Source organism: Thamnophis elegans, chromosome 9, assembly GCF_009769535.1.
Source record: "Thamnophis elegans isolate rThaEle1 chromosome 9, rThaEle1.pri, whole genome shotgun sequence".
Classification (NCBI taxonomy): domain Eukaryota; kingdom Metazoa; phylum Chordata; class Lepidosauria; order Squamata; family Colubridae; genus Thamnophis; species Thamnophis elegans.
Window position 1 is genome coordinate 4,028,110 of NC_045549.1, and position 21,591 is coordinate 4,049,700.

Below are 21,591 nucleotides of genomic sequence, written 5' to 3' on the forward strand. Positions count from 1 at the left end.
AACCAATCACTTTTATGGCTGTTTGACGTGGCTTCTGAGGCAGCAGCCAAATCCAGGGTAAACTCCGCTTCCAAAGGCAGGGATAGAAAACCCTAGGGAGGAGGATATCAGAGGTGGGTATTCGGCAGGTTCTGACCAGTTCTGGAGAATCGGTAGTGGAAATTTTGAGTAGTTTGGAGAACTGGTAAATGCCACCTCTGGCTGGCCTCGCCCCCATCTATTCTCGGCCTCCCGAGTCCCAGCTGATCGGGAGGGAATGGGGATTTTGCAGTAACCTTCCCCTGCCATGCCCACCAAGCCCATAGAACAGGTAGTAAAAAAAAAATTGAATTTCACCACTGGAGGACATTGAGTTGCCAATTCTGCAATCTTAGCATGTCAAAAACTAGGGTGGATTGTAAGTTATACATTGCTTTATAAGTTTATAAATAAATTGTAATACAATTAGGTGATTTCTAGTCCTGCTATAGGCATGAAAGCCGGCTGGGTGACTTTGGGCCAATCAAGCAGGAGAGGGAGAGTTCTAGTCCCGCCTTTGGCATGAAAGCCGGCTGGGTGACTTTGGGCCAATCAAGCAGGAGAGGGAGAGTCCTAGTCCCGCCTTAGTCATGAAAGCCAGCTGGGTGACTTTGGGCCAATCAAGCAGGAGAGGGAGAGTTCTAGTCCCGCCTTAGGCATGAAAGCCGGCTGGGTGACTTTGGGCCAATCACAAATGCAATCTTGTGATTCTATTATTCTTGCAAACAGATTTCAATGAAGGAAACGTGTTGGTGCTAACCTGCTCCACCAGAGGGCAGCAAAGCTTCCCTCTGGCCAAGGTTCAACTTTAGGAGCAGAACCAGAAAACGCAGGTAGTCTATAAGACTATGCAGGTGGACTTCAACTCCCAGAATTCAACCTTCAGTTCAGGAAGTTGAAGTCCACCCTTCTACAAGCTGCTGTAGTTGAGAAACTCTGTACATATTCCTATGGCTACAATTGGGGAAGGAAGGAAAGAAGGAAATGGGAGGGAGGAGGAAAGGAAAGAAGGAAAAGAAAGAAAGAAAGAAAGAAAGAAAGGAAGGAAGGAGGAAGAGCAGGAAAGAAAGAGAAAGAAGGAAGGGAGAGAAAGAAAGAAAATGGAGGGGGAGAAGAGGGAAAGAAGGAAGGAAAGGAGGGAGGGAGGGAAGAAAGAAAGAGAGAAAGGAAGGAAGGAAGGAAGGAAGGAAGGAAGGAGGGGGAGAAGAAGGAAAGGAAGAGAAAGAAGGAAGGAAGGGAGAGAAAGAAAGAAAAATGGAGGGAGAGAAGAGGGAAAGAAGGGAAAAGAGGGAGGAAGGAAGGAAGTAAAGAAAGAAAGAAAGGAGGGGAGAAGGAAAGGAGGAAGGAAAGAAAGAGAAAGGAAGAAAGGGAGAGAAAGAAAGAAAAATGGAGGGAGAAGAGGGAAAGAAGGAAGGAAAGGAGGGAGGAAGGAAAGAGAGAGAAAGAAAGAAATGAGAGAGAGAAGGAAAGGAGGAAGGAAGGAAGAAAAGAAAATAAGAAAGGAAGAGAAAGAAGGAAGAGATTGAGAAAGAAAAAAAGAGGAAGAGAAGAAGGAAAGGAGGGAGGAAGAAAGGAAGAAGGAAAGAAAAAAGAAAGAGAAAGAAGGTATATATAGAGAGAGAGAGAGAGAAAGAAAAGAGGAAGAGAAGGAAAGAAAATAAGAAAGAAAGAGAAAGAAGGGAGAGAGAGAAAGAAAGAGAAAGGAAGAAAGCAAGCAAGAATTAATTCCACTAAGAGAGAAAAAGATCTAACTGGCATAAACTGAATTTCCACCACGGTGGAATCTTTTTTTCTTTTAAAATAAAAAAACCCCACCATTCCAAAACCCGGAAGAATAAATGAGGGGTTGGGGGGGGGGCGCAAAGTGAGATCGTAAGTCGGCCCAGTACCCACACTGAATTCCTCGCGGAAGAGCTTGTTGTCGTCCGCCATTCGCCGGTTAATGTCCTCCTCCAGTTTGTCCACAGGAAGAGGCGGATACTTCCGGTTGGTGCTGGGAGAGCGGGCCAGCAGCGGCATGCTCTGCGGTTCTGCGGGACGGACGGACAGACGGGAGAGAAGCGGTTTGGTTGATGAGACGCCGGCCACAGAGGTCCAGGGGGGGGGGGCAATGGAGAGGGAAGGATGGGGGGGGGGGAGAAGCAACAGCAGGCCCCTCCCCGCTGACTACATTGAGCTTGTAAAAGTAAAGGTGAAGGTTCCCCTCGCACATATGTGCCAGTCGTTCCCGACTCTAGGGGGCGGTGCTCCTCTCCGTTCCAAAGCCGAATGGGGGGCAGTGCTGGTTATGCGTGGGGTCGTGCGCATAGCATTATGGGTGTGGCGGGCCTGCACACGACCCCCCCCCTGTGCTCCCTCCCCCCCGCTTTTGGCACGGGAGCCAAAAAAGGTTCGCCGTCACTGATTTAGACTCTCACGTTGGAAGGGGTCTAACTTGGCGAAAAGCGAGATTGAGGATTTCGAGTTGCCGACAACAGGAGAGGAGGAAAAATCCAGACTCACCAATGTCATCTGTCCGTCCGTTGGACAAATGGAAGGAATTGGAATGGCTCCCCGCCTGTTTGTGTTTTTTGAACCTAGGAATAAAGGGAAAAAAAAATCGGGAAATCAGCAAAGCTTCTCCAAAAAGGTCTCATTTTCTGCAGGAAGAATATCCAACGGGCTTGTCATCCTGACGCAATTTAATGACGGTAGGTCCTCGACTTACAACCATTGGTTTCGTGACTGTTCGACGTTACAGCAGCAATGGGGGGGGAAGTGACTTGTAGCTGTTTTTTTCACACTTACAACTGTCAGAGCGACCCCATGGTCACGTGATGAAAACTCGGACGGCGAGCAACTGACTCGTATTTATGACGGTTACAATGTCCCTGTCAGGCCTGCAGCCATTTTTTATTTTGGATCTTTGGCCCGCCACACTTTCTATTATTCTGCTATGCATTTTCTATGGTGGGAAAATGGGATTGTACGGAGTGAGATGAGAGGTAGCCATAACAACATTCTTTCTAGAAAGCCAAGGTCATCCTTTGTCTCTCTCTGCACCTGACCGGACTGGATGGGAAGAAGCTGCCAGCATGGCAGTGGGAGATTGGACCATGGGATGGGATTGTGGGTGTGGGGGGCAAGATCTTGAACTTTCAACTGGGTGGGGAAAACCGGGAAGCTTTCAGATCCGGGTTTCCCCAGATGTGCCAACATGGCTCTCTTCATCAATTGGGACTTTGAGCAATACTTTGCCTTGGACTCTGATTTAATTTTGGATGCTGTTTTTAACCCTGACAATCCTGGCATCACGTGATTCCGTTTTTGGGACCTTGTGACAAACAAAGTCAATGGGGGGAGCTGGATTCACTTAACAACTGGGTGAGTAACTGTAATTCACTTAGCAACGGTGGCAAGAAACGTTAAAAGTCAAAGATATGACTTAGCTGGCCATGTCGCAGACGTCGAACACATGACCGCAGGACGTTGCATCCATCATAAATACGAGTCAGCTGCCAGCAATTTGAATTTTGATCACGTGACCACGGGGATGCTGCAACGGTCGTAAGAGTGAGAAATGGGTCTTATGTCGCTTTTTAAAGTGCTGTTGCAACTTTGCACAGTCACTAAATGAACTATTAGAAGTCCAGGACTACGTAGGTACATACATACATACCAGTGGTGGGTTTCAAAGTTTTTTTGGAACCTACTCTGTGGGTGTGGCCTCCTTTGTGGGAGTGGCTTGCTGGCCATGTGACCTGGTGGGAGTGGCTTGCCAGCCATGTGTTTTCTTTCTTTCTTTCTTTCTTTCTTTCTTTCTTTCTTTCTTTCTCTCTTTCTTTCTTTCTTTCTTTCTTTCTCCCTTTCCTTCCTTTTGTCTGTCTGTTCCTTTTTTTCTTTCATCTCTGTCTCTCTTTTTCTTTCTTTTTTTCTTTTTTCATTTATTTATTTATTTATTTGTTTATTTATTTATTTCTCTCTCTGTGTGTGTCAGTCTGTCTGTCTCTGTGTGTGGTGGGGGCAGTGGGGGGTTTCAAAAATTTTTGGAACCTCTTCTGTAGGTGCGGCCTGCTTTCCAGGTCCACTGGTGGAACTTCTTCTAACCGGTTCGGTAGATTTGATGAACCGGTTCTACCGAATAGGTGCGAACTGGTAGGAACCCACCTCTGATACATACATACATACATACATACATACATACATACATACATACATACATACGTGTGTGTGTTTTCCTTTCTTTATGCCTTTTCACACTTTTATCCCTATTATCTATTTACTCTTTTACCTTTTCTCAGCTTACATTGTTCTTTCAATGTGTACTTATTGCAAAATGTAATAAAATTATTGGATACGAAAAAAAGTAATATGCTGCAGCTACAGTTGGATTGCACCTACATGGCAGCCACGGGAGGCAACGCGTGGCATAAGAACAAGCCTACGTCAAAAGAACGGTAGCAAAGGGACAGAGAGGAATTAAAATTATATGAATAAAACAGTGTTTCTCAACCTTGGCAACTTGAAGATGTCCGGACTTCAACTCCCAGAATTCGCTGGCTGGGGAATTCTGGGAGTTGAAGTCCGGACATCTTCAAGTTGCCAAGGTTGAGAAACACTGGAATAAAACAAGGCAACTTTCTGAATATTTAAGGGTTTAAGACTCAATCATTTCCTTATAAGCTGGTCTTCAAAGCAGGAGATTGTCCGTGAAGCGTGACCGGGCATAATTTGCGTGTTATCAACATGCAGCAACTGGCATTATCCTCATTTAAATATTCATGAAACCCGTGAATTTGTGCAACTCTGAAATGGCACCACTTCCAGCTCCCAACGGCTATTCTGAAAACCATCTGCTCCTCAAGCAAGGTTGCAACAGATCGAACATACAATACTTAAAAATACAGGTAGTCCTCGTTTTAACGACTGCTCGTTTTCAGTTTAAGGCCTGTTCACTGCACAGCTCATTTAACGACTGCCCAAAGTTACAACGGCATGAAAAAAAACGTAACATAATCCCCAACTGCGGGGATTCACTTAATAACCGTGGCAAGGAAAGTGGGAAGGTAAAGGTTCCCCTCGCGCATATGTGTTAGCCCAGTGGTGGTCAACCTGGTCCCTACCGCCCACTAGTGGGCGTTCCAGCTTTCATGGTGGGCGGTGGGGGGGGGGGGTTGCTGTAACTCTGCTTTATAAATTTTATAAAGTAAAGTTACTTCCCTACTTTATAAATCACCATTACTGTGGAACCGGTGGGCAGTTAGAAAATTTTACTACTAACAGAGATACAAAAGTGGGTGGTAAGTATAAAAAGGTTGACTACCGCTGTGTTAGTCGTTCCTGACTCTAGGGGGCGGTCAGTGGTGGGTTTCAATTTTTTTTTGAACCTACTCTGTGGGTGTGGCCTCCTTTGTAGGAGTGGCTTGCCGGCCATGTGACCTGGTGGGAGTGGCTTGCCGGCCATGTGTTCTCTCTCTCCCTCCCCCCCTCTCTTTCTTTCTCTTTCCTTCCTTTGTCTCTCTGTTCCTTTTTCCTTTTTTTCTTTCATCTCTCACTTTCTTCCTTCCTTCCTTCCTTCCTTCCTTCCTCTTTCTCTCTCTGTGTGAGTGTGTGTGTGTGTGTGTGTGTGTGTGTGTGTGTGTGTGGTGCGTTTCAAAAATTTGACGAACCGGTTCTACCGAACTGGTGCGAACTGGTAGGAACCCACCTCTGGGGGCGGTGCTCATCTCCGTTTCAAAGCCGAAGAGCCAGCGCTGTCCGAAGACGTCTCCGTGGTCACATGGCCGGCATGACTCAATTCCTGAAGGCGCATGGAACGCTTTCACCCTTCCCACCAAAGGTGGTTCCTATTTTTCTACTTGCATTTTTTTTACGTGCTTTCGAACGGCTAGGTTGGCAGAAGCCGGGACAAGTCACGGGAGCTCCCTCCGTTACGCGGCGCTCGGGATTCGAACCGCCGAACTGCCGGCTTTTCTGATCGACAAGCTCAGCCTCTTAGCCACGGAGCCACTGAATTGCTATAAGGAAAGTGGTACACTGGGGCAAAACTCACTGAACCAACGTCTAGCTTGACAACAGGAATCCTGGTCCAGTTGTTGCCTGTAGCTTTTCTTGTTTTGCAAAAGTTGCAAGGAGATGCATTAGGTCGCCTGTTGGCATGTCCGCAGTCACGTTTAACGACACGTGGAGGAAATGTTCCCCGTGTGTGGGGTTTCGTTTCTCAAAACAAACGAGGCCTCGATTTACAGAAGGAGGCAAAAAAGAAAAGGACTCCGCCCTTCCTGTCAATGGGTGGTTTTGTTCCGCAGCAAATTTTGTTTTTTCCAGTTTTCGGTGCGTGGATAATTTCGGGTGACAGCAAATCATCCTTTTAACAATTCCTCGCAAGTGGGAACTCGAACCGTTTCCTGGTTCGAGCGGGGGGGGGGGGGAAACGTTTTCATTCCTGGATTCTTGTTTCATTTGCAAGTGATTTTTATCTCGTCCTCCCCCTCCTGTCTCGTTCCTCTTTTCATCCTCTGCTCCTAACAAGATGGCCAAGGACCTTTGTCCCTGATGACTTCAACGTTATTTTTGGAGCTCAAGAATGAGGGAGGGAGAGTATGAGGTTAGACGTCATCTAACCTTTTCTGCATTTCTCTGAGCGTAGTGTTTAAAAAAACAAACCCCGAAACCTGAATCTTTGTAAAGAATCAACAGACAAGCGAAGGCTTGTTTGCAGGGAAAAAAAACCAAATTGTTGTTATGACGGTTCGTCACCCAATCAGCCAGATGTTCAGATCGGATTTGTCATTTTTTTTTGTCTACCTCTGGAGTCCTTCCCGAGGACGTGGGATAAGCAGATGTTGATGTTTGGTGATGTTCTGACCGAGGCTTCCCAAACTCCTTGTCCCGACAAAAAAACCTTTTATTAATTGGCTGTGAATTCTGCTCCTTCACGTCCAGCAAAGTCTTTCGAGGGAGGATTTACAGTCACAGACCTTATCTGACTTGGAGAGCTGCCAGGCTGATATCGGCTTCACAAGAGCATGAAGCAAACTCCTTGTCCCCCCCAAAAAACTGCCCCTTTTATTTATTGACTGTGAATTCTGCTCATTCGCATCCAGCAAAGTCTTTCAAGGGAGGATTTACGGTCACAGACCTTATCTGGCTTGGAGAGCCACCAGGCTGATATCTGCAGAACTTGGCAAGGAGTCTCGGAGAGTCACGAACCAATTAAGCGAACTGATTGTCTCCTGCAAACTCCACTCCCCTTTCGCTCCCCTTTTATTTCCTCTGGGAGGGGCCATTCACCGTCCACCTGTGGCCTTACTCCCAAGTCGACCCCTGTTCTTTAGCTCTTCCCTTCGTCTGGCAACTCTGCGCATGCGCACACTGGGAACAGGCTCCAGCTGTTCTTCTGCCCCACTGATGTCCGACTCCGAAGGCAGCTGGTAACTGGCATACCGCCCTGGCCCCCTCTCTGCCTCCGACACAGAGCCCTCATCAGAGCCTTCTCCAGACTCCAGGTCTGGCCCAGGTTCCTCCCCAACCTCCTCACTCTCCGAATCTGCCTCAACACGTAGTGTTGAGAAATATCATTGCAGGATGGAAGGTTTTCCAAGCAAAGTTGCCCTTTTTGCAATTGCAGCTGGAGGAAAGGATGTGTCAGGCAGATGTTTAGGCAGGATTCGGCATCGTTAGCTGCCTCTGGAGTCCTTCCTAAGGAACCTGAGATAGGCCGATGTGGATGTTTGATGGCTTTACAAACATCATCGCAGGATGGAAGCTGTTCCTAGCTCTCTGGGCACATTGAGAATGTATCTGCTGAATGTAACTCTGTATTGGTGACAGGAAGGGCATCCGGCCAGGAAAGACTCAGCTCCGTTCTGTTGCCTCCTTAATTCTAGGTTGCTTCCCTCCTTGATTCGTTTCCAACCATTGCTTCTTATCCTGCCTTGGAGGTGCTTTGGAGAATGAGACTTGGAAGGGACCTTTGAGGTCTTCTAGTCCTACCCCCTGCTCAAACAGGAGACCCTATATAATTGCAGGCAAATAGTTATCCCATCTCTCCTTAAAAAACATCCAGTCTTGGGAGTATTCACAACTTCTTGTGGCAAGTTGTTCCACTAAATAGCTTGAAATAGATCTATACTAGTCTCCCTTTATTTATTTATCAGCACAAATGCAACACAAATGTAACAAAGGCAACAGTAAAAATATTGGATTTCTGTCTGGATGGTCTCTTGTGACGAGCCGATAGACAGAGAAAGGAAGCAGTATGCTTCCTCCCATATTTGGGCATACCAGGGGCTGTGACACAATACATACCTATTTCCCTGGCCTAGCTGATAAAGGAGGAGAGCCTGTGGCTTAGTGGCTAATATAACTGTGTAATGTGTAATACAGCCCAGGGTCGATTCCCAGTAAGGGTATGGCTAGCTGATGAGAGCTAAATAGCTTGAAATAGATCTATACTAGTCTCCCTTTATTTATTTATCAGCACAAATGCAACATATATACATACATACATACATACATACATACATACATACATACATACACACACATACATACATACACATACATACAAACGTGGGTCTGTGTGTTTGTGTGTGTGTATTCCAGCATAACTCTGGAGCGCCTCGAGCAATTTCAACCAAACTTGGTACACAGATGACTTACTCTCTGGAAACAAATACTGTGGGGGTAAGACACCCCTAACACTCCTCGGGGTGTGTGTTCTGTTAAGATACAGCCTGTTGTGCCTGAAAATGGCTTCCACTGTACTGCCATAAAATGGCTTCTACTGTACAGCACAGTGGAGTTGCCAGGGTAACGGCTTCACAGTACTCCACAAGGAGGCTCCCTCTCTGGTAAGGGGGAAAATCCAACTTTAGAAATTATATTTGGATATTTTCCCCCTATAAAAAAATACCTGGGCAAGTAAGTAAATGAATAAAGTTTTAGATTGCTTCTTGTGTATTTTTCGATCGTCTCTCGCAGCCCTAGGGGGGGTGGGGGAGGCATACTAATGCAGTGCACTCACCTTAACATGTAGAGGACAATAATAATAAATACTATGACGAGCAGGGAGGAGAGGGCCACCATGACAGCGATGATGGGGGTCTCATCTGGAAGGGGGAGAGAAAACAGGAGAGATTTCAGGGGATCGGTTTTGGCTTAGCCAGTGGGGACCGGGAGCGTTTCAAAGCTCCTCCATTCGGCCCCCGAAAGCTGGGCGAACGTTGGGAGGTGGACAGAAAAACTCTAAAGTGATTTGAACCGAAAAGCCAATTTTTTTACTTGCGCCTGTCAATGCGTTCTGAAAACCACACGCTCTGACAGCCTGGGTTTCATAGCAACAGGAGCAAAGTTGGCCTCGTGGTTAAGGCTAGAAAGCGGAAGGCCCTGAATTCACCTTAGGCGTACAAGCCGGCTGGGTGACTTTGGGCCACAGACTAGGAGACAGTGAGTTCTAGTTCCGCCTTAAGCATGAAAGCCGGCTGGGTGACTTTGAGTCAATCACTAGGAGACGGTGAGTTCTAGTTCTGCTTTAGGCATGAAAGCCAGCTGGGTGACTTTGGGCCAATCACCAGGAGACGGTGAGTTCTAGTTCCGCCTTAGACATGAAACCCAGCTGGGTGACTTTGGGTTAATCACTAGGAGACGGTGAGTTCTAGTCCTGCTTTAGGTATGAAAGCCAGCTGGGTGACTTTGGGCCACCCACTAGGAGATAGTGAGTTCTAGTTCCGCCTTAGACATGAAAGCCAGCTGGGTGACTTTGGGTCAATCACCAGGAGACAGTGAGTTCTAGTCCTGCTTTAAGCATGAAAGCTGGCTGGGTGACTTTGAGTCAATCACTAGGAGACGGTGAGTTCTAGTTCTGCTTTAGGCATGAAAGCCAGCTGGGTGACTTTGGGCCACTCACTAGGAGATGGTGAGTTCTAGTTCCGCCTTAGATATGAAAGCCAGCTGGGTGACTTTGGGTCAATCACCAGGAGACAGTGAGTTCTAGTCCTGCTTTAAGCATGAAAGCTGGCTGGGTGACTTTGGGTCAATCACCAGGAGATGGTGAGTTCTAGTTCCACCTTAGACATGAAAGCCAGCTGGGTGACTTTGGGTCAATCACTAGGAGATTGTGAGTTCTAGTCCTGCCTTAGACATGAAAGCCAGCTGGGTGACTTTGGGCCAATCACTAGGAGATTGTGAGTTCTAGTCCTGCCTTAGACATGAAAGCCAGCTGGGTGACAGGGTCAAATACTGGGAGATGGTGAGTTCTAGTTCTGCCTTAGATATGAAAGCCAGCTGGGTGACTTTGGGTCAATCACCAGGAGACGGTGAGTTCTACTCCCACCTTAGACATGAAAGCCAGCTGGGTGACTTTGGGTCAAATACCGGGAGACGGTGAGTTCTAGTCCCACCTTAGGCATGAAAGCCAACTGGGTGACTTTGGGTCAAATGCCGGGAGATGGTGACTTCTAGTCCCACCTTAGGCATGAAAGCCAGCTGGGTGAGCCTCTTCCTCAGACCAACCCGCCTCACAGGGAAAATGTCGTGGGGGAAAATAGGAGGAGGAAGGTGCAGTGATACGTTTGCCTTTTTGAATGATTTGTAAAAATAATAAAAATAGGTTAAACAAATAAATGTAACAATGGGATGTTACATGCAGTCCTCACTTTACAACCATTCATGGGCCCCTCAATTTCTCAACTAGCAACCCACATTCTGGGCTCAAATTGTAGTCGTAAATTGAGGGCTGGCTGTATTCCAACACTTAGGATAAAAACAGGACCTTTGACCAAAAGATTCACAATATATTTGCCAAAGTGCTGCTTTAAGAGCTTACCTCGCCGAGGATCGGAGTCACCTGAATAAATTCAAAAAAGAAAAGAAAAAAGTTAGAATACATTCCTGCCTCCCATGGCGGCTAATCAAACCAGGATTAACTAGAAGGGAGGCTCAAAAAAGCAGCAATTTGCTATTTAGCCTTTCTCGTATTTGTAGAGCTGAAAGGCGAGATTCGTCTTGTGCGGGGTGTGAAACTCAACACCCCTCAAGGCCAGATCCTGCCCACAGGGTGCTTAAATCTAGGGCCACAGGGCGGCCCTGGAAACAGCAAAGGATCGGCCTGTGGCCCCTCTGCCAGCAAAAATGGCCGAAGAGCCAGCACTGTCCGAAGACGTCTCCGTGGTCATGTGGCCGGCATGACTAAACGCCAAAGGCGCACGGAACGCTGTTATCTTCCCACCAAAGGTGGTTCCTGTTTTTCTACTTGCATTTTTTACCTGCTTTCGAACTGCTAGGTTGGCAGAAGCTGGGACAAGGAACGGGAGCTCACTCTGTTACGCGGCGCTGGGGATTCGAACCGCCAAACTGCCGACCTTTCTGATCGACAAGCTCAGCGGCTTAGCCACTGACCCACCACGTCCCTAGTGGATTTACACCCCTTTTTTTGCAAGGGCTACATAATCCGTTGTGTTAACTGCCTGCGGTAACTCTTTAACATCGTTCTCCTCCGAGTAAGCCACTCCACGCTATCTCAAAACCGCAGCAGATATGAAATTAAAACTTCTCGCCCCCAGGTTAAATGGAACTGGATTATCTGCCGGAAAATATTATCTGGAAATTCTTTTGAAACCCCTTTGCGGTTTTTCACGAGCCTAAATAGTTGCCACACTCAGCAAATGCGTATGACTTATCTAACTCAAGCACATTTATCTGCTAGGCAAAATACAGCAGTGTCAACATCTGGAATTATCTTCATTAGTTTCACACCTGTCCATGTATCTCCTGGGCTTATTACTGTATTTTTCAGAGTATAAGATGCACCGGAGTGTAAGACACACCAAGGTTTTGAAGAGGCAAATTAAAAAAAAAAGTAGGTAGGTAGATAGAGGGATAGAGAGAGAGAGAGAGAAATATAGTAGGGGGAGAGGGAGAGAGAATAGTTAGGTAGGTAGGTAGATAAAGGGATAGAGAGAGAGAAATAAAGAGAGAAATACAGTAGGTAGGTAGGGGGAGAAAGAGTGTGTAGGTAGGTTGGTAGGTAGAGGGATAGAGAGAAAGAAATAAAAAGAAATAGAAAGAGAGAAATACACTAGATAGGTAGGGAGAGAGTGTGTAGGTAGGTTGGTAGGTAGAGGGATAGAGAGAAAGAAATAGAAAGAGATAGAAAGAGAGAAATACACTAGATAGGCAGGGAGAGAGAGAGAGTAGGTAGGTAGGTAGGTAGAGGGATAGAAAGAGAAATAGAGAGAGAGAAATACAATAGGTAGGTAGGGAGAGAGAGTGTGTAGGTAGGTAGGTAGAGGGATAGAGTGGGAGAGAGAAATATAGTAGGGAGGGAGGGAGCGAGAGTAGTTAGGTAGGTAGATAGATAAAGGGATAGAGAGAGAGAAATAGAGAGAGAGAAATAGAGAGAGAAATAAGGTAGATAGGAAGGGAGAGAGAGAGAGAGAGTGTGTGTAGGTAAGTTGGTAGGTAGAGGGATAGAGAGAAAGAAATAAAGAGAGACAGAAAGAGAGAAATACAGTAGATAGGTAGGGAGGGAGAGAGAGAGAGTAGGTAGGTAGGTAGGTAGGTAGGTAGGTAGGTAGAGGGATAGAGTGGGAGAGAGAAATATAGTAGGGAGGGAGGGAGAGAGTGTAGTTAGGTAGGTAGATAGATAAAGGGATAGAGAGAGAGAAATAGAGAGAGAAATACAGTAGATAGGTAGGTAGGGGGAGAAAGAGAGAGTAGGTAGGTTGGTAGGTAGAGGGATAAAGAAATAAAAAGAGATAGAAAGAGAGAAATACAGTAGGTAGGTAGGGAGAGAGAGTGTGTAGGTAGGTAGGTAGAGGGATAGAGTGGGAGAGAGAAATATAGTAGGGAGGGAGGGAGAGGGAGTAGTTAGGTAGGTAGATAGATAAAGAGATAGAGTGAGAGAGAGACATAAATAGATAGATAACTGTTTCTGCTGGCATAGCACCTGATCAATGTAATTCTTATCAATCAGTTAAAGAGCTTTCCAAAAGGGGGAAAAAGTTTTTGCACTCTGCAAACCTCCCCAAAATGGCCCATTTTTCGTGAAAACGCTTCCCCCCCTTTTAAAAATGCATGAATAGCCTTGGGAGGCTTGCAGAATGCTCCTGGGGGGGGGGGTGAGCAAAAAACGGGCCGTTTTTGGCTCATTTCTGCCCTCCCCAGCCCCCAGGAGCTCTCTGAAAGCCTCCATAAGGCTCTGCACAGCCATTTTGGTGAAGGGGGCGGGGCTTCAGGAGGCAAAAAATGCTGTATTCGATGTATAAGACGCACCCAGATTTTCACCCTCTCTTTTGAGGGAAAAGGGTGCGTCTTATACTCCGAAAAATACGGTACTTCGAAACTTGAGGAGCAAAAGGAAATTTAATATGTGAAATGGGAGGTGATCATATCATTCCTATTGGAATTCAAATTTAAAAAATCAGGTGAGACAGTCCTCAGCTTATGACAAGGGAGCCCAAAATTAGGTTGCTCAGCGAGACGTTTGGATCAGTGAGTTTTGCTCCATTTTTGCGACCTTCCTTGCCACAGTTGTTAAGTGAATCGCTGCACTTCTTAATTTAGCAAGACAGGTTAAATGAATCGGGCTTCCCCATCGACTTCGCTCGTTAGACGGTCACTAAAGGGGAACAAATGACCCCAGGACACTGCAACCGTCGTAAGTACGAGTCAGTTGCCCGCTATTTGAATATCGACCACACGGACATAGGGATGCTGCGATGGTCATTAAATGGGGAAAATAGTCGTGATTCCCTTTTTTTCAGTGCCATTGTAACTTTGAACGGTCCCTAAGCAAACTGTTGTAAACTGAGGACTAAATGTACAGGCCTTTCTGTAGTTTCTAGCAAACATTTACGATTGCAAAAGAACCTTTATACCCCTCCTTCTGTAGCCTTGACTGCGACTTTGCCCTGGCCTTGCTTGTGGCGATCAAAAATGCCCCCGAGGTCGAAAGATATAATACTGGTTTTAAAAGGACAAAGTTTTAAAGGACGAGAATCTCTCAATCAAACAGAAAGGGAAGATAGATGATAGATAGATAGATGGATAGATAGATAGATAGATAGATAGATAATAGATAGATAGGCAGATAGATAGATAGATAGATAGATAGATAGATAGATAGATAGATAGATAGATAGTCAGATAGATAGATAGATAGATAGATAGATAGATAGATAGATAGATAGATAGATAGATAGATAGGCAGATAGCAATAGCAGTAGACTTATATACCGCTTCATAGGGCTTTCAGCCCTCTCTAAGCGGTTTACAGAGAGTCAGCATATTGCCCCCAACAATCTGGGTCCTCATTTTACCCACCTCGGAAGGATGGAAGGCTGAGTCAACCCTGAGCCAGTGGGATTTGAACCGCTGAACTGCTGATCTAGCAGTAGCCTGCAGTGCTGCATTTAACCACTGCGCCACCTCGGCTCTTGATAGATAGATAGATAGATAGATAGATAGATAGATAGATAGATAGATAGGCAGATAGATAGATAGGCAGATAGATAGATAGGCAGATAGATAGATAGGCAGATAGATAGATAGATAGATAGATAGATAGATAGATAGATAGATAGATAGATAGATAGATAGATAGATAGATAGATAGTCAGATAGATAGATAGATAGATAGATAGATAGATAGATAGATAGATAGATAGGCAGATAGATATGTATTTAAAGTCTGATTTAAAGATCAGACTCCCCTGATAAGGAGAAGGACCTTGTGGCTTAGTGGTTAACACATCTGCCTAAAATGCAATACAGCACAGGTTCTAATCCCAGTAAGGGTATGGCTAGCTGATGAGAGCTAAATAGCTTGAAATAGATCTATACTAGTCTCCCTTTATTTATTTATCAGCACAAATACAACACATAGATATAGATATATTTATAAGCATAATGTGCTTACCAGCGTGTCCTGTGATCTCAGCTGTAAGTAGAAAGCACACAAATAGAGCATTAGTAAATGATCTCCAAAATTCAACATCATTTCTCTAGTCTTTTGCGGCTCCGTGTTACTAACTAAACCAACTGCAGTGGTTCACTTAATAACAGAGGCAAAAAGGGTCGTCAAATGGGGCAAACTCATTTAACAAATGTCTCACTTAACAAGAGAAATGTTGGGCTCAATTTTGGTTGTAAGTTGAGGACTTCCTGTAAAGACTAGATGGATGGATGGGTGGGTGGGTGGGTGGATGGATGGATAGTTAGGCAGGCAGATAAATATAGATAGAAAGACAGAGAGAGACAGACAGACAGACAGACAGAGACAGATAAATAGAGAGAGAGAGAGTCAGAGAGAGACAGAGACATAAATAGAGAGAGAGACAGAAAGAGAGACAGAGAGAGATAGATAGACAGAGACAGAGAGGTAGGTAGGTAGATAGACTTATCTATAAAGATAAAGAGAGACAGACAGAGAGAGAGAGAGAGAGAGACAGATAAAGAGAGACATAAATAGAGAGTGAGAGATATAAACAGATAGACTGATAGATAGATAGATAGATAGATAGATAGATAGATAGATAGATAGATAGATAGATAGATAGATAGATAGATATAGATAGATAGATAGACAGACAGATAGAAAGAGAGAGAGTGACAGATATAGATAGATAGACCGAGAGAGACAAATAGAGATAGATAGATAGATAGATAGATAGATAGATAGATAGATAGATAGATAGACCGACCAACAGAGAGACAGACAGACAGACAGACAGACAGACAGACAGACAGACAGACAGACAGACAGACAGACAGATAGATAGATAGACAGACAGACAGAGTGATAGATAGACAGAGAGATAGACAGGTATATAGAGATAGATAGGCAAACAGATAGATAAAAGATAGATATAGATATTAAATATAATAAACTTAGTAAATAAGCCATTCCATACTTGCAGTGTTGAAGGCTTGCGATGTCGCTAGTGCACTTGTGAAGTTGGCCTCCACCGTCGTCAACGTTTTATCCGTCGCGGTGACGTTGGGAGGAGATTCGGTGGCATTCGGTGGAAGGGTGGTGGGCCCAGACGTGGGCCGCAGAGTCTTGTGCGAAGTTGTGGCCACGCCCACGCCGGGCACAGTGACGGTAACGTTGGTGGTTGTGGCTTCCGGCACTTGGGGAGGCAGGTGGCTTGGTGCCACGGTTGGTGCCACGGTTGATGAGGTGGTCGGCCTCTTCATTGACGTGGTGGGCTTTGCACTCGTCGCCTGCGTGGTGGCAGTTTTCACTAAACTGGTGGTGGGCAAGGGACTCTCCGTCGGCGGATGTACTAGGAAGAACGGAGCAAAAAGATAAATAAAATAAAGACATTTTCAAGATGTGCTGCTTTTATTCTCTCCTCCAATGCGTAAAGATTTATTTTAAGGAACCAAAAGTAAATGTATTTTACCACGATGTAGGAAAGATGTGGAGACTCTAGAAAGAGTGCAGAGAAGAGCAAGAAAGAGGATTAGGGGACTGGGGGCTAAAACATACGAAGAACGGTTGCTGGAACTGGGTATGTCTAGTTCAATGAAAAGAAGGTTTTCTAGTCCAACCCCCTGCCTAGGCAGGAAACCCTATACCACTTCAGACAAAAGGTTATCCAACATCTTCTTCAAGACTTCCAGTGTTGGGGCATTCACAACTTCTGGAGGCAACTTCTGTTCCACTGATTAATTGTTCTAACTGTCAGGAAATTTCTCCTTAGTTCTAAGTTGCTTCTCTCCTTGATTAGTTTCCACCCATTGCTTCTTGTTCTACCCTCAGGTGCCTTGGAGAATAGTTTGACTGCCTCTTCTTTGTGGCAACCCCTGAGATATTGGAAGATGCTATCATGTCACCCCTGGTCCTTCTTATCATTAAACTAGACATATCCAGTTCCTGCAACCGTTCTTCATATGTTTTAGCCTCCAGTCCCCTAATCCTCTTTCTTGCTCTTCTCTGCACTCTTTCTAGAGTCTCAGCATCTTTTCTACATCGTGGCGACCAAAACTGGATGCCGTATTTCAAGCCCTCACCAAGGGCTTATAAAGTGGTATTAAGACTTGATCTTGATTCTCTCCCTCTGTTGATGCAGCCTAGAACTGTGTTGGCTTTTTTGGCAGCTGCTGCCCACGGCTGGCTCCTATTTAAATGGTTCTCCACTAGGACTCCAAGATCCCTCTGATGTATTGTCTCCGCCCACCAGGTGCCGATCTACAACTCGATGGCGGCTGGCAACATGCGACTGTGGCAGGTAACTCACCTGAAGTTATATTGGCAACACCTAGGTATGTTAAGCAGCTGCTGAATAGGATAACAAGGAAGCATAAACCCATATTGGCCTGTAAAACAAAACAAAACAAATCTTTTGTTAGCGGTCCAGGAAGAAATAATTCCCACACCTTAAAAAGTTACTCAGGAGTCATCAACAATTGAAACTGAACACAATGTCTTAAAGGAAATGGTTATAAAATCATCTTTAATATAAAAGGAATCAAACGGTTATAAAATCATCTTTAGTAAAATCATCTCAATTGTGGTTCTAAGTTGACGATGATGTAGAGATATGTAGCAAGCCCCACACTTATCCACACGGATGATGTTACCTAGTTGGGTAATGAAAAGTCTACCAGAAAACCACCAAGCTCAGAAAGCACTAAGGACCCCACACTTCTCCTCTTCCTCTCTTCTTCTTCGTCCCTGCAAAACCCCACTCCCTTCTAGCACTGATGATGCTACCTAGTTGGGTCATGAAACGTCTGCAAGAAAACCACCAAGCTCAGAGAGCACCAAGGATCTCCCAGTTCAACTAAAAGTATTTTCAACTACTTTAAAAAAAAAAAAAAACTTTAAATCATGCAAATGTGGTTGCTTTAGGCCATGTTTTGTCCTCTGATGCAGGCTTCCTTTGCAAATGAAATGATGATGTTGGATAGGCATTTGTCTGAAACGGTATAGGGTTTCCTTCCTAGGCAGGGGGTTGGACTAGAAGACCTCCAAGGTCCCTTCCAACTCTGCTGTTGTAGTGCATTGAATGTTTTCCTTGGGTTAAATAATAATAAACAGTATCAAAATGTATTAATAATATCAATACATATTAATTAACAGTTGTCCAAGTGAATAAGTGAGGGAACTCAGAGTTCTTCATCTGAGCATAACAAATGTTCTTATTTGGTATTATTTATCCTCTAAAATTCATGGCCTAAAGGCTGCTGTTTCCCAATCCTTATATAAGCAGCTAAGATATTTCCCATTTTCTATCATCAGGTGCCAAAATTATTTTCACTCCAACAATCTACTCACTAAAACAAGCCTCCCCCTCCATCATGATAGGTGGAGAACGAGGACAATTACATTAAAAACAGGAACTTTATGCCCATACAGGTAGTCCATTTAGTGACCGTTCAAAGTTACGACGTCTCTGAAAAAAAGTGACTTATGATCGTTTTTCCCCCCACTTTTATGACTGTTGCAGTATCCCTATGGTCACATGGTCAAAATTCAGAGGCTTGGTACAACTGACTCGTCTTTACGACGGTTGCAGTGACCTGGGCTCATGGGATCAGCCCTTGTGATCTTCTGACAAGAAAAAAAAAATCACCGGGTACTCCAGATTCACTTAACAACCTTGTGACTAGCTTAACAACTGCAACGATTCACTTAACAACCATGTAACTAGTTTAACAACTGCAATGATTCACTTTACAACGTGTGACTAGCTTGACAACTACAATGATTCACTTAACAACTATGTGACTAGCTTAACAACTGCAATGACTCACTTTACAACATGTGACTAGCTTAACAACTGCAATGATTCATTTAACAACCATGTGACTAGTTTAAAAACTGCAATGATTCACTTAACAACCGTGTGACTAGCTTAACAACTGCAACAATTCATTTAACAACCGTGTGACTAGCTTAAAAACTGCAACAATTCATTTAACAACCGTATGACTAGCTTAAAAACTGCAACGATTCATTTAACAACCGTGTGACTAGCTTAACAACTGCAACAATTCATTTAACAACCGTGTGACTAGCTTAAAAACTGCAATGATTCACTTAACAACCATGGCATGAAAAGTCGTAAAATGGGGCAAACTCAGTTAACAAATGTTTCACTTAGCAATGTAACGTTTGGGCTCAATTGTGGTCGTAACCCGAGGACTATCTGTACATTTCATTTGGATATTTAAAGGAAGGAAGGTAAATCAGGAATACAGATAAAAAGGGCCCCAGGATGAAAATCATCATAGTGAGATATAAATTTAAAACAAACAAAACATATAATTCCCGTACACCAAGGAGACACACAACTGATAGAACATGATTACAGAATTGACTGACAATTCACTTAGTGACCGTTCAAAGTTATAACGGCATTGAGAAAAATGACTTGTGATCGTTTTTGCCACATTCACAACCGTTGCAGCATCAACACGATGAAATTCAGACACCTGACGACTGACTCATTTTTATGACAATCACAGCGTCCCGGGGTCATGTGGTCCCCCTTAGCGACCTTTTGCCGGACAAAGTCAACGGGAAAGCCCAGATTCACTTAACAACCGTGTTACGAACTTATCAAACTGCGGTGATTCACTTAATAACTGTGGCAAGAAAGGCAAAGAAGTCTTCAACTTTGTCCCTTTATTTATATATCAGCGATGAAAAACCAGCCCTGCCTTTTTAGTGGGTTTGAAACATGCTCTTTCTAATGAGAATGATTTAACAGTGTTTCCAGGTCCATTCGTGTAAAAACGGGCTGAAAACACCCTATTTTTGGCATTTTTACAAAAACCGTCAACTTTACACTCCATGTGTAAACTATTGGTGAAGCGGTAGGAGAAAGAAATTTTATATTTGAAAACCTTGTGTTATTAAGTTATTACACAGAAAGTTTCACGTTTATCATACCTTTCCTTCCGGAGATATAAAAAGCCAAGTTTTAACCTTTTTTTTTGGAGCCGCAATAATTTTGGCCACTTTTGCTCCAACTTATCTAAATGGAGATCGCTCATAAGAATGTTTTTATTATTTTGTTTAATAGAGCACAACAAGTTGTGCGAGAGGGCCAAGTTTTGTTTCTCTCGACAAAATATATTACGTCCCCAAAGTTGCTGAAACCTCAGAGTCATACTGTCGAAGGCTGCGGTACGGGGTCAAACAAATGACTACTGTATTTTTCGGAGTATAAGACGCACCCCCCCCCCAAAAGAGGATGAAAATTTGGGTGCGCCATACACCGAATGTAGCCCTGCCCACCCGCCGGCTCCCACTCTTTGGCCTCTGCTTCCCAGCAATTTACCTCCTTGCAGCAAACGGGGAAAATGGGGCTTGCGGGGGCTGCAATAGGCTATGGCAATCCATGCTGCCTGAAACAGCTGATGATTGAGAGGCTAGCTTATACTAAAAGTGAAAGTGAAACTTGCTGTTTGCTGCAAGGAGGCAAATTGCTGGGAGGCAGAAGCAGAATTTTTTTTCTTGTGCTAATCAGGCTGTTTGCTGTTTGCTGCAAGGAGGCAAGTCAATAACTATAAATGCCTATAGAATGTTCTAATTATTAGACTTATTTTTTAAACACTGCTTTATTCTTGTTCTAGGCAGCTTAACAAAATGAAGAAGCTTTTTAAAATAAACGCTTGATCTGAAGAGGCCCAGTACTCTTGTATCTCCTTTTAAATAGCAGAGAATAAGATATACTTCCAGAAAGCCACATCAATTTTAACAGCATCTGTACAAGTATAGTCTGAAATGTAACACTAGAAACAGTGTACATCGTCTATTCTGTTTGCTGTTTGCTGCAAGGAGGCAAATTGCTAGGAGGCAGAGGCAGAATTCTCCCCCTTGTTTTCCTCCCCAAAAGCTAGGCGCGTCTTATACTTTGGAGCCTCTTATACTCCGAAAAATACGGCATATCTCTATTGTATCGGCATACATAACACTTTACCAATGTTCACACCAAATTTCATCAAAATAGCAGTAGACTTATATACCGCTTCATAGGGCTTTCAGCCCTCTCTAAGCGGTTTACAGAGAGTCAGCATATTGCCCCCAACAATCTGGGTCCCCATTTTACCCACCTCGGAAGGATGGAAGGCTGAGTCAACCCTGAGCCGGTGAGATTTGAACCGCTGAACTGCTGATCTAGCAGTAGCCTACAGTGCTGCATTTAACCACTGCGCCACCTCGGCTCTTTCACATCAAATCCATGATGATCGAGCGGAGCACTTTTCTGAAATCAAACCACTTGACATGGAATGACCCCCCACTACGGCAAAACTCACTTAACCAGTGTGTCTCACTTAAAAACAGACATTTTGGGCTCACTTGTGGTCGTAAATCGAGGACTACCTCGGTTACCAATAGGGGAGAAAATTTGAAATGAGGGCCAAACAGACCATACTGTCTAATTAGGAAATAGAAGCTGATGTCCTTTTTCAGACTTTCCTGCTGAGATCATAGGATTGGTTCAGAAACTTAAAAGAGCAAAATAGTGTATATCTCAAATTTCAGAAGATTTGTTGAGAAACCGCTGCGGGGGTGGGATTCAACATCCATCCGAACGAATTCGATTCTTCATAGACTTTAAAGAGCTTATTAAT

At 44.4% G+C, this 21,591-nt stretch overlaps 1 protein-coding gene across 3 annotated transcripts in view; it reads right to left on the minus strand.

The window, feature by feature from the left end:
• Window positions 1–21,591, minus strand: part of PTPRA (protein tyrosine phosphatase receptor type A) — a 108,644-nt gene that overhangs the window by 22,452 nt on the left and 64,601 nt on the right. For 2 of the 3 annotated variants that reach the window (XM_032223952.1, XM_032223953.1), the window contains exons 3-9: window positions 17,244–17,322; window positions 15,912–16,286; window positions 14,918–14,938; window positions 10,826–10,846; window positions 9,026–9,110; window positions 2,521–2,594; window positions 1,912–2,048 (exon numbers count right to left, since the gene is read on the minus strand). In XM_032223952.1, coding sequence (XP_032079843.1) covers window positions 1,912–2,048; window positions 2,521–2,594; window positions 9,026–9,110; window positions 10,826–10,846; window positions 14,918–14,938; window positions 15,912–16,286; window positions 17,244–17,316 — 786 coding nt within the window. In that variant the 5' untranslated portion in view covers window positions 17,317–17,322. The remainder of the gene's footprint in view (window positions 1–1,911; window positions 2,049–2,520; window positions 2,595–9,025; window positions 9,111–10,825; window positions 10,847–14,917; window positions 14,939–15,911; window positions 16,287–17,243; window positions 17,323–21,591) is intronic. The other variant, XM_032223954.1, reaches the window with a different exon arrangement.